Source organism: Anoplopoma fimbria, chromosome 17 (genome assembly GCF_027596085.1).
Source record: "Anoplopoma fimbria isolate UVic2021 breed Golden Eagle Sablefish chromosome 17, Afim_UVic_2022, whole genome shotgun sequence".
NCBI lineage: Eukaryota > Metazoa > Chordata > Actinopteri > Perciformes > Anoplopomatidae > Anoplopoma > Anoplopoma fimbria.
In genome coordinates this window covers 9,820,087-9,834,184 of record NC_072465.1, presented here as the reverse complement: position 1 = coordinate 9,834,184, position 14,098 = coordinate 9,820,087, and the positions used below count along the sequence as shown (strand labels likewise).

Genomic DNA, 14,098 nt, shown 5'->3' with positions numbered 1-14,098 from the left:
ACTTATGATGCGTTAATATTTAAGGAGATCTACTGATTAACATTTTTTAAGGGGAAATCTTAAGGAAATATAAAAATGCTGTACACACTTTTGAAAGTTTGGCAGTCATGAGTCACTTTAGAATAGATTTCGATATAAATTCATGGATTACTGTCAAACTTTACTGACACAGCCAACGTTGGTAGCTTAGTAGCTAAGTTAGCATGTTTAGCACTGTAACAGAATTCAGCTGACGGATATTTTGCGCTGCCTTCTTTTACTGATAATTCTTTCACAAACACATCTGACAGATTTTTATGTGCTAGCAGCAGTTAAATAATAAAAAAAATGTGCTTAGCTAATTAGCGCTACTCGTGTTGTACACCTAGCTTACACACTAGATAGTGAAGTAGAAGCTTGAGTTAGCATCTAGTTGCGAGTTAGCATTAATACCACGGATGTATAAAGAGATACAGGAAGAGATACTTTGAAGCAAAATGGTTATAGTGGCCAAACCATGTAATTACATTTCTGTGTCCTTGACTTTTTTCCCGTAGAATTACAATGGGGAAGAGACGACTGTAAACTTCAACCTTCCGGTACAAACACTTTAATAGCCCTTATTTACATCATTAGGTCCTTAAAGTTGTAAAATGCACTGATAGCCAAAGACACCGTTATTTCCCCTGGCATAATGAACACGCCTCAGACACACATATGGCATATCCGGTTCATAGGCTTGAGGCTAGCTGTATGAGGCTGTAAAAACGATTATTTTGGCTGCCTTTTGTCACTTTTATCATCTTATAACACATCCATGGGTTTTATGCTGTAAAGCCTGTAAAGCCTGTCTTAACATCTCTATATTAAACAGAATTTAAGGTAGTATTGCTAACACGCGGGGCAAAGGCACAGGGCACAACCTCAGACTATACATCCATGGGCACACAAGTTTTGATTCGCTTTATTTTTCCAATCCTGATTTTGATATGTCGCTGAATTTAGTTGTTAGACATGACAAGTTTATGTGTCTCATTAATACATCGTGGTCCTGCTAAGAGCATGCAAACTATGTGAGCGAGGCGGGGTTAAAGGTAGTGAGCTTGTCATTATGGGCTCCACGGATGCTGAGGATAATATATATTTCATATAAACTGTATTTGCTTAATTTGCCCCCAGAGTGCAGCTTACGTAAAAATGAACGTGGTCCCGCCTCCAACGCTGTATCCAGTTCTCTTTATACATCCATGGTAAATATCAGCTGCTTAGCTGAAAATAATGCAAAATGCAAATGATAGCTGATATTAATTTTGACCTTCATACATTCCAAATACATTTTCAATATATGGGATCTTCATAATGCATTTCAAAAATGCCTTGAAGCTGCATGAAAATGTATTTCTGTACCTGAAAGTAATTCAAAAATGCATGTAGCCTGACATGCCTTGAGAAGTGTATAATATATTATAGATTCATTTGAAATAGACTTTACAAGATTTGATTTAGATATATATTTTTTAGTAGTTTCAAATATATTTGAACTAGATCAACAATAGGATTGACAGAGTTTGACAAACTCATTTTAACTGAGGGTTCACCTGGATTTTTTGGGACTTCAGTCACATCACACGATCTTCACCAGCACACTGAAATATGCTCAGTTTTCATGGAACTTAAGTCACATGATGGCCAGTAGTCATATATGCTAAGATATAGTAAGTGAACCTTCAGTTAAAGATTCTAAATTTGGAATTCAGAGCACATATTGCCTGAAAACGGCTCTCAGCATGGACACGGCTGAGCGGGCGGCTAGACGCTAACAGTGCTAACAAATCCAACAGCGCAATCAACGGCTACGGTGCCGACAGAGCTAACAGTGTGTACGTGATGGGGAACCAGAGGGTGGGTGCTAAGCTTTCGCGGTGACACACCGTTTGATCGCAGTGTAGAGCGGTGGCCTTTAGCTAGCCAGAGCAGGCACAACAGAGAATCACATGCACTTAAAAGGCACGTGGGCCGGCCTGGCTATGTAAACAAAGCTAGGGAAGGCTCCGATCGCAACACTCACACACAGAGGGAGGGCGACTTCATTCTCTGGTCTGGGAGACATTTGTCCACTATATGTTGTTCACTGCTATATTAATGCTCTGAATCTCGTATAGAGAATCTATAAAGATTAATTAATCAATCTACTATTCCCAAGGTCAAGAATAAACTTTCACACTCAAAACTGAAATAGATTTACTATCCATGAAAAATAGATTTGAAATAAGAGGTTTCATAAGAAATCCTTGAATATACTGAAAATGCCTCAGATGCAGCATTTATCACGGTATTTGAAGTTATGTTGTATTTAAACATATCAGCATCTAATTTAAATATATTTTCTTTTCCGTCACAGTGAAGAAAGTTTGGAGAGAAATCTCATGAGCGAGCAACTTACTACACTAGCGAATGTTATATATCTCTTTCTCTTCTTGGGTTTTATACTTTAAGTAGTCATTATTTACGTACTATTTTCAATTTGTACATCGTGACTCCAGTCGTGGCTGAGACGAGATTTGGGAAACAACTGCAAAGCCTCCACAACACAGAGGGATTGTAGAATAAAGTGCACTGTAACTGAATCACACACATCTTCTGAGTACAGCGAATTGTGCGCCACGCAGCTTCACGCCGGGGCAGAGGCGCTCTGGGGCTCCTCCTGGGGTCATTCATCAAGGTTAGACGGCGGAGAAATGTGCCTCTTGTTGGTATTAATAGCCTGGGGTGAAATAGGTCTTCTCCGCTGATGGGAGACGATCTGGCAACTTGGGTGAGCCCTATCTCACTTTTTCTCCACTTCTCTCTGTCTCGAGCGTCATTCTCGGCCTCAAGTCTCCTCAAGCTGGTGCTGCAGGAGAGACAGCGAGTGTCATCAGACACTAGAATATTTCAAACCTCCCCGTACCCCATCCCGACACTCTACATCACTCCATGTACTAACGTCTGGTTCAGTAGATCATATCTCTCTCTGATAAATTCATGACAATAATAAATTATCTTCTATTTGCTGGCGATGAAATTTAAATATTTGTGGTAATTAAGGCAGTCTTTTCCATTAATAAACAAGACGTTTAAACTCAGAAAATGGGATCAGATAGGAACAAAAATAAAATAAAATGAAAGGTCGGACTTGTCCCAAAGAACTCATGTGTTTTCATCGCTCCACAGTTAAAACTTTCTCATTTTGTTCTTCAACTCTTCGGGGAAAAAAGTCTTGTAAAGTTCCCGCACATCTTCCTCTCCCGTTCATCAGATCATCTTAACTTCCACGGAGTCCCTCTAGACCTTGTAGAAGCCTGGGTTTCTAGATTTTTTTAGCAATGAGAAACCTCGCTGTCGGGAGTTATACGTGCACAGACGGCACACTTTTGTTTAGGACCTGCGCCCTCATCAGCTGGACGCTGGTCATGATCTTCTTCTGGTGGCCCATCAGTGTCACCCCGAGCCGCTGGATGTCCCTGCAGGACACACACACAAACAGACACACACATCAAAATCTATGTTTTAGTGGCCCATGACGGCTTAGTAAATATTCAAATAGTCGGCAGGGTCTCTTTGTACCTAAACAGCCAACAGAGAAGAAAATAATATTATATGATAATAATGTTGTTGTGTAACTGCTGGATGTGTAAATGATCAATATCAACTTAATGGAGCAGTGTGCAGGATTTTGTGATATCTAGTGGTGAGTTTGCAAATTGCAACAAACTTAATACACCCTACCATTTCCAAGTGTGTAAAATAACCCACAGATGCTTTTAGGTGCATTTACGCCACCAAATTCAAGCTGCAATGTAAAAATGTGAAAGTCCCTCTCTGGAGCCAGTGTTTGGTTTGTCCATTTTGGGCTTCTGTAGGAAAAATAGCAATGAAACATGGTGGACCGGCATAGGACCCTCTCCCTATATAGATATTCCTCATTCATTCATTCATTATCTGTAACCGCTTATCCTGTTAAGGGTCACGGGGGTGCTGGAGCCGATCCCAGCTGTCATTGGGTGAAGGCAGGGTTCCCCTTGAACAGGTCTCCAGACTATCACAGGGTTGACATATATAGACAAACAGCCATTCACACTCACATCCACACCTACGGGAAATTTAGAGTCTTCAATTAACCTAAGGTGCATGTCTTTGGACTGTGGGAGGAACTCCGGAGAACCCAGAGAGAACCCACGCTGACATGGGGAGAACATGCAAACTCCACACAGAAGGTTGTCCAGCCCGGGAATTGAACCCGGGCCCCTCTTGCTTTGAGGCGACAGTGCTAGCCACTACACCACCGTGCAAACATTCCTGCACCACTGGCTGCAGGAATGTTTAGCTTCTCTGACAGTAGCTTGACACCCATCCAAAAAAGTAGAAGCGATCTGAGTTATTTCGTGAATGTACCTAAAATTCTGTGACAGAAATTTCACCCTCCATTTTTTTCTTTAACCAGTCCTTCACCTGTTGTTGGCCAACACAAATGATCGTATCATTTGATGGACTCCTTTTTTTACATATCAGCTTCATTTGAGGCACATTGCGATTTGCCGCAAAGGGTGCCAGAGTCATTTCAATTGCACATTATAAACGAGATGATGATAGTTGTGTAGGACAGACTTGAAGTCTGATTAAAATAGAAACAAGCTCAGATCCTGAGGCTTTATCGGTGTTGTGACTGGAGCTCAATGGAAGACGCTCATTAGATGGAGCCGTGGAGGTGGCAATCGACCAAAGGAAATACACAACAGTGGTCGAACTTAGTTGTTATCACCCTTCGTCCACGTCAGCACTCACCCTTGGTTCATGCTTATGACGTGTCCCAGAGTTTGGTACCCCCCTGCCGCAAAGTGGTCCTTGTAGCGGCTCATCTTTATGGTGTCCAGCCAGTCATTTACTGAGTTACAGCTACTGAAGTCGGGGATGGCTCTCTCCATCAGCGGGGGACTGTTTAAACTGCAGGACAGAGAAAGAGAGAGAGACGGATGGACATAGATGGACAGAGAGAGAGAGGAAGATAAATGAGAAGACAAAAAGATTAGTGAGAGGGAGTCTGAAAATGAGAAAAATAGGCAAAAAGTGAGCAAGAGGCAGAGCGACCGGGAGGGAAAAGGGGGGGGCTAGTAGCTGAGGCAGAAAATCAATAGCGTTTAAAATGATAGAGAAGAGGTGGTGGCTGTGGCTGCAGGATGGCTGCTTTGGGTAGATTAATACAGGGAGAGATCCTGAACACTGCTCCTCATCCTCTTTCACTACCTCTCGCTGACAGACACAGGGCCACACATCACTGGCTCCGTAGGACCCGGGATCCGAACTGAGCAATTTACGCAGGTCCGTCTTGGTGTCCTCTCAAACGTGCTCCTAGATTTGAAGTGGATCGATCTCAATATCACAGCCAGGCTTTTACTCACAGCGCGTCTATCAGGAATGAGCTTATTGGAAAAACCAACGCAGCTGCTCGCTTCATTTGCGGGAGAACTTTGAGGGAAACTTTTGGGCTGCAGCTTCATCCCACTGCGCTCAGGTTTGAAAGCAGCGGGATGAGATTGGATTTACCCCGGCTCCCACACCAGCACGGCTACTTAGCAACCTAACAGCCTGTCAGCAGACATTGTCCGGCGGATCATCTTCTCAGCCCCACGCAGCAGGCGTCCCGCTTTGATTTTTTGCGGCATAATCTGCTAATCACGCAAACCAATATTTGATTAAATGTCTGGCGAATTCGCCTGGCCAAATTGGATCAAAAGACTCCTCGGCGTGTGACAGGATGCCGAACGTGGATCCATTCAGCGGCCCACCCACCTGCAGAGCGTGTCCATGGACTTCAGGTTCTCCGGGTTGCGGATTAGCTTGTCGAGAACGGTGACTATCTGGCAGAAGCGCGGCCTCTCGTTGCGGTCCTTCTGCCAGCAGTCCAGCATGAGCGTGTGCAGAGGACCGGGGCAGCCCATGGGAGCGGGCAGCCTGTAGCCCTCCTCCACGGATTTGATCACCTGCAAAAAAAGAAAATAAATGCACGAGGCTGCAGTGTCTGCTGCAACAAAACAGTGAGGGGGCAAAGTTGGTGAAACAAACTGTCCTCACGTCTCTGTTGGTGAGGTTCCAGTACGGTCGCTCTCCGTAGGACATCACCTCCCACATGACCACTCCGTAGCTCCACACGTCACTGGAGGAGGAGAACTTCCTGTAGGTGATGGCCTCCGGGGCCGTCCAGCGGATTGGAATTTTCCCGCCCTGTCGGGAGCATAAAGACAATGACCAGGGTGTTCCAGGCTTTCTTTTTTCGTAGTAAAATCAAACTCATGATTGCAGAATAAACGGTTAGTTTGGCTATTTTCTATATTCTTTCTAATCTCTGTCAATCAATCCCATGAAAAGACAAAAAGCCATCAAACAATGTATCCTATTAAAATGTAGTCTTATTATCAAAGGCCTGATAGATTTACGATAAATGTACTGAGTCTTTTCTTTTTAAATGTAACTTTGTTTTAGTTTTTAAAGATGTTCATCTTCAGTAGAAAAGAGAGGACTTGGAGCTGAGTGTCACTGACATTGTGATGCATTAATGATTTTGGTCTTGCACTGGGATTTGTTGACAATAAGAAAAATATAGATTGATGCTGGCCTTAACCTTTAAATCCAGGTGGGGATGGTGAAAAAGACATACAATTCTACAGCCTCAACATTTACCAGGTAGGTAGACCCTACAACTGTTCAAATACAGCTGGGGGTGGTCAAAAACACATTTAATAAGAAAATGGGATCAGTGTTTTTACAATATTCTCTGTTAAGTCAAGTAAATGCAGTGGTGGATCCTTAACTTAAAGCTACACTTCATTCATATTTTTATATTAACAAAAGATCAAATGACAAACCCATAGAAAATGATCACCTGACTTCATAGTTTCTCTTCCAGATAGCATTTTAGTGTCTTTAAGCTCATTATTTTGGTTTGATGAGCAGTTTAACTCTTGTGCATCCCTTTAAAAAAATGCTCTGATGTCTTTAAAAGATGTCCCCTTCATAAAACTGCAAAAAGAAAAAAACAATTCATCCAACATAAACCCTGATCACCACTACATAATATTTTCAGAATTTTAACTCTTAAAATGCTTTCATAATACCACTGCTGTCGTTTTATAAACCTACAAAAATGAATAATTGTCTCTATGCTTAATGTTAGGAGGGATTTTTTACAGTCAAATTATTAGCACGATATTTTTAATGATTAGCAACAACATTGATTTTGATGTTTTGCATCAAAAATACAGCAGCAATGCTTCCAATAGTGGAAACCAAGAAAATAGCATGTACTAGTCCCATAGGGCAAACATGAGAAAATGTCTAAATCTGATTTAATGCTGTAATGGACGTGGGATCAAACATTTTGGTTTTAATTTGGGTTTCAATGGCGACAGTTTTGTCCTTAGGGGCATGAGTGTATTTTGGCTGCACAGTTTATTATAGAAATATTATAGGAGCTGGGGCTTAACTTCCAAAATTAGAAAAAAGAAAACCCTTGCCAAAAAGTATGCCACGTGATTGATAAATAAAAAAGCACATGTGGCACAAGGGTTAAGTTAAAGTGGTCGTACCAGAGTCTAAACATAACCCTATACAAGTAAGGTACAGAAGTCTTACCAGTAGAATGTAGTTAAAAAACCCCAAAAGTACTCACATATATTCACATTGTTTTAATTTACAGCATATTATCATTTTATTACTATTGCCTTAATGTGGACAACTACTGCTAGTGGCTCATTTTAACTACTGTGTAAACTGTTGAGTGGTTTAATCAACAACGTAGTATACGACAAAGTATCTCTAGCAGTTAAATACTGGAATAAATAAAAAAACGCCATTTTCCTCTAAAATTTGTTACACTGAAAAAACAACTACATAAAATGAAGTGAAGTACTAGCTAAAATCAATACTTAAACCACTGAGTAAATGTACTAGAACGTTTTTAAGTTTAAAGACACACCGTAGTTTATCGACTAAACAGGACACGTGTTGCAGGGCCAAGACGAGAATAGATTCGCAAATGTTAGCAAGAATGTGAACTACTTATACTATGCTCTTGATAAAAAAGTGACATTTAATTAGGTTGAAGGATGGATGCATCTCTTCTTAAACAAACAAAGCGCTCCCAGTAGGTTATTTTAAACACTTGAAGGTTACTCTCGAAAACGCAGCTCATTACACACACCCGACGTCCTGCTAAACCACAAAAACCTGCAACAAGACGTGAATCCTGTAACCTTCACTCGTGATCTCAACACTTGCGGTTTCTTCAAAGTGACTTTGCTGCCAGATTCCATACAATAGGCAGCTTTTTTATTCACTTTCAGACAGTAACGAGAACCGTGTTTATCATCAGCCATAATCAGCCATTAATTTCCAGATGAAGCTATAGTGTATGTAATATCATCATTAACAATCCTTTTCCCCCACAGCAGAATGTCTCTGAGTGATGCTGCGTGTAATCACCTCGCTTCCTGTAATCTGATTGCCGTGCTTTAACAGACTGTAACAGACAAATGTGTCAAATGCTGATTTCCATCTGCTGTGAGCTGATAGCATCAGACACTGGATTTTATTTTATGGTTAAGACGTAATACACTTGTGCTCACTGGGCTGTAGGTTTAATATTAGACCGCTCTCTACTGGAGCACTTTACAGAGATGATTTTACTTTGCTCTCACTTTCATGGGACTTTGATTGTATTTGTGTTGCTTTTGTCTTCAACTTTAACGCTGTCTTGATGCTTCTTTCCTGGCCGAATTACAGTGCAACTGCCTTCTTAAATAAAATTATTTAAGAAGGATAAAAAAGGATATGGTCAAATACATCTGTATTTGTCAACTTAATTTGCATAATATGAAGATATATATTTGATAAATGTAACATCTGTAAAGACGTTCTGCCCAGAGAAGAGTCCTGTTATCTTTAAGCGTGCCCTTTATTGACATGATTTTAAAAGATTTAAGGGTCTGAGGTTCAAAATTTGAAGCACTTGCTGCTAAAGGCTGCCAGTATGCCTTGTGCAGCTTTAAAGTTGAAACTCAATTTATACATAAAGGGCAGCGCTGAGCACTGCTCAGTTGATTAATGTCTTCTGTGGCTCTGAAGGAACTCTGTCTCAATTAATAACCCTGATGTACGGAAGCCCTGAGCAGAGAGTGAGAAAAAAAAGAAATCTAGTGATCCATTTTCTAAATTGTTTTATTTCCTGTGTGAACAGGTGAATAAAAAAGCTTTTGCTAAGGAATCTTTGAAACCTCCTTAATAATTTTTTTTTTCATCTGTGAAACAGCTGGCAATTACGAACATGATAGCATTGTCTTAAGTCATAAACACAGGGGGGAAACAAAAGAGATCAGACTTAAAAAATGGATCACAAGAACTTTTTTTTCTTTCATTTTGACACTTCCCTCTCATAGTGATGTAATTATGCCTGTGATTAAAAATAAATGCATATTAATGTAAAGGCGGCCTTTATTGTGAAACTGAACCTTGCCAAAAATGTAATCGTTAAAGTACAGTTTATGTACCTTTTGTCGGCAAATTTCATTACATGTTGTGGCTAAGAAAGCGAGGACTGAAATAACATGTTTTTAAAAAATGGATGACATCATCAGGGTTGTGTGATTTTTCTTACTTTGGATGACCAGAGCCCTGCATAAGACACTGGTTTACACGGGCTGAGAAGTACTAACCAAGACTAGTAAACTGAACTTCATGTATGAATGGAGTGTCCCTTTCAATTCGGGAACAGACTGCACAATACAAGATGGGTATTTGCAGATACCCTAAGTTTAGGTATCTTAATCAGGCGGCTACCTCCGGTAGTTTACATGAGGCTGTAACTGCAACTTTGACATATAACGTATAAGACATAAGTGGAATAGTTTATGTTTTTTCAGTCCGTTTACACGTGTTCGCTGCTTCCTTTAAAGACCTGTGTGCTTGTCTGAGTGTGTGTGTGTGTGTGCGCCGCATCAATGCTTGCCTCAATGTGAAAACTCACACTGGTGGTGTATGCAGCGTCGGGGTCGTCCTCCAGCACCCGGGACAGGCCGAAGTCAGACACCTTACACACCAGGTTGCTGTTGACCAAGATGTTGCGGGCAGCCAGGTCTCTGTGGATGTATCCCAGGTCAGACAGGTAGGTCATACCGGCCGCGATGCCGCGCAGCAAACCCACCAGCTGGATGATGGTGAACTGGCCATCGTGCCTCTACAGGTAGAAAAAAAGAGAAAGATAAGGAGGGAGGAGGTAGGGAGAGAGAGTTTTAATGGCAGATCACATAAAAAACAAAAAACGTGACAGAACAGATGAGGAGAGTGATAGTAGAAGAGATTTTAATCAAGATAGAGAGGAGCGTACAGATAAGAGAAGAAAACATGACAGGGATTTGCTTTTTAGGTAATAATCCACGGTATCTTCATATAAGCAAATACAGGAGCTGTTTGACATTGTCGAAGTGACACAATGTTAAATCAACTTGTATCTCCTTAAAGAAAACTTTCACATTTGCTGCTCCAAATCACTGCCTGGCAACAATGATTCTCTGATAAATAGATGTGAAGTGAAGTGATGTTGCTCTCAGCGAAAACCATGTATCGCTGAACCGCTGAATCTCCTTGGGGTGTTGAGAAAAATTCTCCAACACTCATAAAACAATCTGGAAACCATTGGAGACGAATGCTCTAAGCTTGAATTAGAGCTTGTTAACGGTTGTTAAGAAGTCATGATACATAGTTTTCACTGGATGACGAGCAGTTATAGCTTTCATTGCTAAACGCTGAAGGAAAAGATCGCCACTAACTCAATAACATAGAACAGAAGAAGCACTTTACACTGGAGACAAAATGAAAAGCACACAGGAACCTTTACTGCTTCAATACCAACCCTGAGGAAGGAGTCCAGAGAGCTGTTCTCCATGTACTCTGTGATGATCATCGCCGGTTTGCCTGAGGGAACAAAACAGAAACCCTCAGGACTCCTTCCTGCGCTGAACCAGCTCGGTCTCATTCCCCGGTCCTAAATTAGTGACGCTTTGTCTCGGCCCTCGACCCACAAGGCATCCTTTGACGTCTGTATGAGATGGACCAGGTCAGAGCAATTGCTTAAGAACTCAGGTGAAGGAATGTAAAGAGCTACAAAGTCCGCGTCGGGAGGAGGACCGGCTGGTTCAAACACGTAACTTTCACCCAGGAGACCGCCGTTCGTGTACCGTGTGAAACCAATATCAATGTTGACTTAAATAAGTTGACCATGTAACTTTTGAAACTTCACTTTTATAACAAAACATTCTTATTTTAACCATGGGCGGTATGAAATATGGACATCACCGATAGGCTTCTGGAAGGGCATCGTGAAGCTTCTTGTCAGTGACAACACAGGCACAACCCTAAAAATGGGCAAAAAGGTGGATCGTCGCTTGAGCTGAGGCGGGCCCTGGTGACGTAGAAAAGGAGACAGCTTGCGGCTAGCAACCTCACTGCGACGGCAACCACCTGTCACTCAAAGCTGCCACCCCCAGTACCGTTGTCATGAACAGGGAAATTAGATATAGAGACCAAAACCGATTTTTTACCAGGCTGTAAACATGGGTATTTCTGCTGTAAAGGTAGCCATTTGAACATTGGGGGGTCTATGCAGATCGACTCGGTAATAAAGCCATTACTTTTACAAAGTTGTACATAGAGACACTCGAGAAAGCCTTTTTGGTCTTAAGTCTTCGGTCCAAGTCCACCTCAGAATTACTATGGGCTTACTTCCTACACAGCCAAATTATAAATCAAAAGAACAGTTCTAACTGAGGGAGCAAAAGGCGTGAAAGCCCTGCAAGTTGTCACATGACATTACACACACAGAAGATGAGGTTTGGGAAGCCTAAAAATGTATTTCCACTGTTATATATCATGCTCAATAACAGTCATAACTCTTACGTCAATAATCCTGAAAACATCTTTATATTAATAAATAGTTTCAGGGTTGCGTACTCTGGGTTACCACTCCTTCAAGGCGGATGACGTTGGGGTGGTCGAACTGGGCCATGATGGACGCCTCCGCCAGGAAGTCCCTCTTCTGCTTCTCCGTGTATCCCGCCTTCAGGGTCTTCAGGGCCACTGGGATGTCTCTCTTCCCCGGGAGTCTCATGCGCCCATAACACACCTCCCCGAACTCCCCTAAACACACCAACACAAGAAGGGATTCAAATTCAGCGCTAATCCACTCTGTAATTCTATTCCACTGCATTCAACATGCACTGCACCCCCCCACCACCGCCACATATAACATATAAGCCATAATTGCAAATGTGTCTTAAGTGAATTTGCTGCGTTAGATAAGAGAAATCCACATCCATATGTGCAAAAGTAGAAGTAAGATAATCCTCCATCTGCCTCTTTCTCATTAATTCTTATCTCAGAATAACTTTTTAAGTGTGATTGCTTATTTGTCTTCCTCGAGTCCACACTTCTCTTCATGTCTGCAGGAGTTACATCCAGCAGCACAGTGTACTGTGGAGCCGACACGGTGTTAGTATTCCCTGCCCGTCTGGGGAGCTCTGATTGACAGCCCCACGCAACGCTCTGATTCCGCTCTGCCATCCTCCTCTCTGCTGCACACCGCAGCCTTTACACTGGCCAATGATTTTAAGTTAGCCCCGGCCAATGATTCTCACTCTGTGTGTAAGTGTGTGTGTGTGTGTGCACAGGTTTTATTTTCCTATTTTTTTTTTCACCTGAGCCAATGATTTTCTCTATTTTGATCCTGGAAGCTTCAATTTCTCGGGCGAACTCGTGGACCGCCTGGCAGGGGTCCTCGTATGTGTGCGGGTCGATGTAGAACCTCGCGTCGGGAAATGACACTAAGATAAACAACATTAGCATTCGGTCACATATCGGAGAATGAGCTCCTTGTCACTGGTGTGTGTGAGGGGAAGACTTGATGAAAGAGAAGAGCTGGTTCACAGAAAGAAGCAGAAGAGAGAGAGAGAGAGAGAGAAAGAACATAAACAGCGTGTGCTCCTGTGATCACTCGGCGCATGATGAAAAATTGTTTGCACAAAGGATGAACTTTATTACATGCAGTCTGATCAATACATGAGCGTAGTGGTTTATAATTGAGGAGTGGGGCCAAACATACCGTGACCGTTCTGGTAATGCATCTTCTCCTCATCGGAGTCCTGGAAGGCTTTGCTGTAACCACAGTGTCTATACAAACCACACACACACACAAACACACACACACACAGATAGTCATCCAAACACACACACACGCACACACATAAACATACAGTGGGATGAATACAGGACAATAATGAAACATTTGTACAATCAAACTCGGCTCATAATTAATAAATCAATAGTTGTTCATAATTAATTATTAACTTCAACAGAGCTATTCATCACTTAGTGATACTTAGTCATTTATAAAGGAGCAACCGTCAACCTCTTCTCCCTGTTAATTATGCTTTCCACCGGCGACAAGGTGGAACCGAGCCTTCTAATTATTTCCATCATGAGGTTCCCTTTATAGTAACAGACCTGTTTCTATAGTTAAAATGATTAACATCAAATATTCATGCTACAAAGGAACAGTGGATACATCTCAGGAGGGCATTTAGGGGAGACAGGGCGGAGGGATTTACTGCCTTGTTCACAATGGGGGGTGTGGGGAACCAACTTCTGGTTTAGGTTTTCTTTAGACTGTTTGGATCTCAATCTGTGTGGTTGGCCCATTTTTAGTGTATTCATAAAAAAATTCCATTTTAAACGCTAAACTCCACCATCAGTGAAGACTTTCTTTTTTGATTCTCCATCTTAGTTTCATTAAATACATTGGACTTTGCAGTCCTAGGCAGTATGATTTTGCCTGGAAAACACATTTAAATCATCAGACATATTCCTTCCCCTTCTCTAACAGAATGGAAATGAAAAACTTAATATGCATTGAAGTACGAAGTAATTAAGGGCATTTTAATTAATTATTTGATGCAGCATTCAAGAGATGTAAGTTGAAAACTTCAAAAAAGGGAGGATGACGGGAAGTGGGAACGTTTGGCTTGCAAGCTACTGG

General features: G+C 41.7%; 1 protein-coding gene across 1 annotated transcript in view; it reads right to left on the bottom strand.

Annotated features, from left to right (window-relative positions):
• Window positions 1–3,367: 3,367 nt before the first annotated feature.
• The window catches only part of epha8 (eph receptor A8), a 106,844-nt gene continuing 96,113 nt past the window's right edge, over window positions 3,368–14,098 (bottom strand). Inside the window, exons 12-20 of the mRNA XM_054617543.1 lie at window positions 13,166–13,233; window positions 12,762–12,887; window positions 12,019–12,204; window positions 10,922–10,983; window positions 10,037–10,246; window positions 6,091–6,240; window positions 5,809–5,999; window positions 4,804–4,962; window positions 3,368–3,482 (exon numbers count right to left, since the gene is read on the bottom strand). Of these exons, the coding sequence (XP_054473518.1) occupies window positions 3,368–3,482; window positions 4,804–4,962; window positions 5,809–5,999; window positions 6,091–6,240; window positions 10,037–10,246; window positions 10,922–10,983; window positions 12,019–12,204; window positions 12,762–12,887; window positions 13,166–13,233 (1,267 nt within the window). The remainder of the gene's footprint in view (window positions 3,483–4,803; window positions 4,963–5,808; window positions 6,000–6,090; window positions 6,241–10,036; window positions 10,247–10,921; window positions 10,984–12,018; window positions 12,205–12,761; window positions 12,888–13,165; window positions 13,234–14,098) is intronic.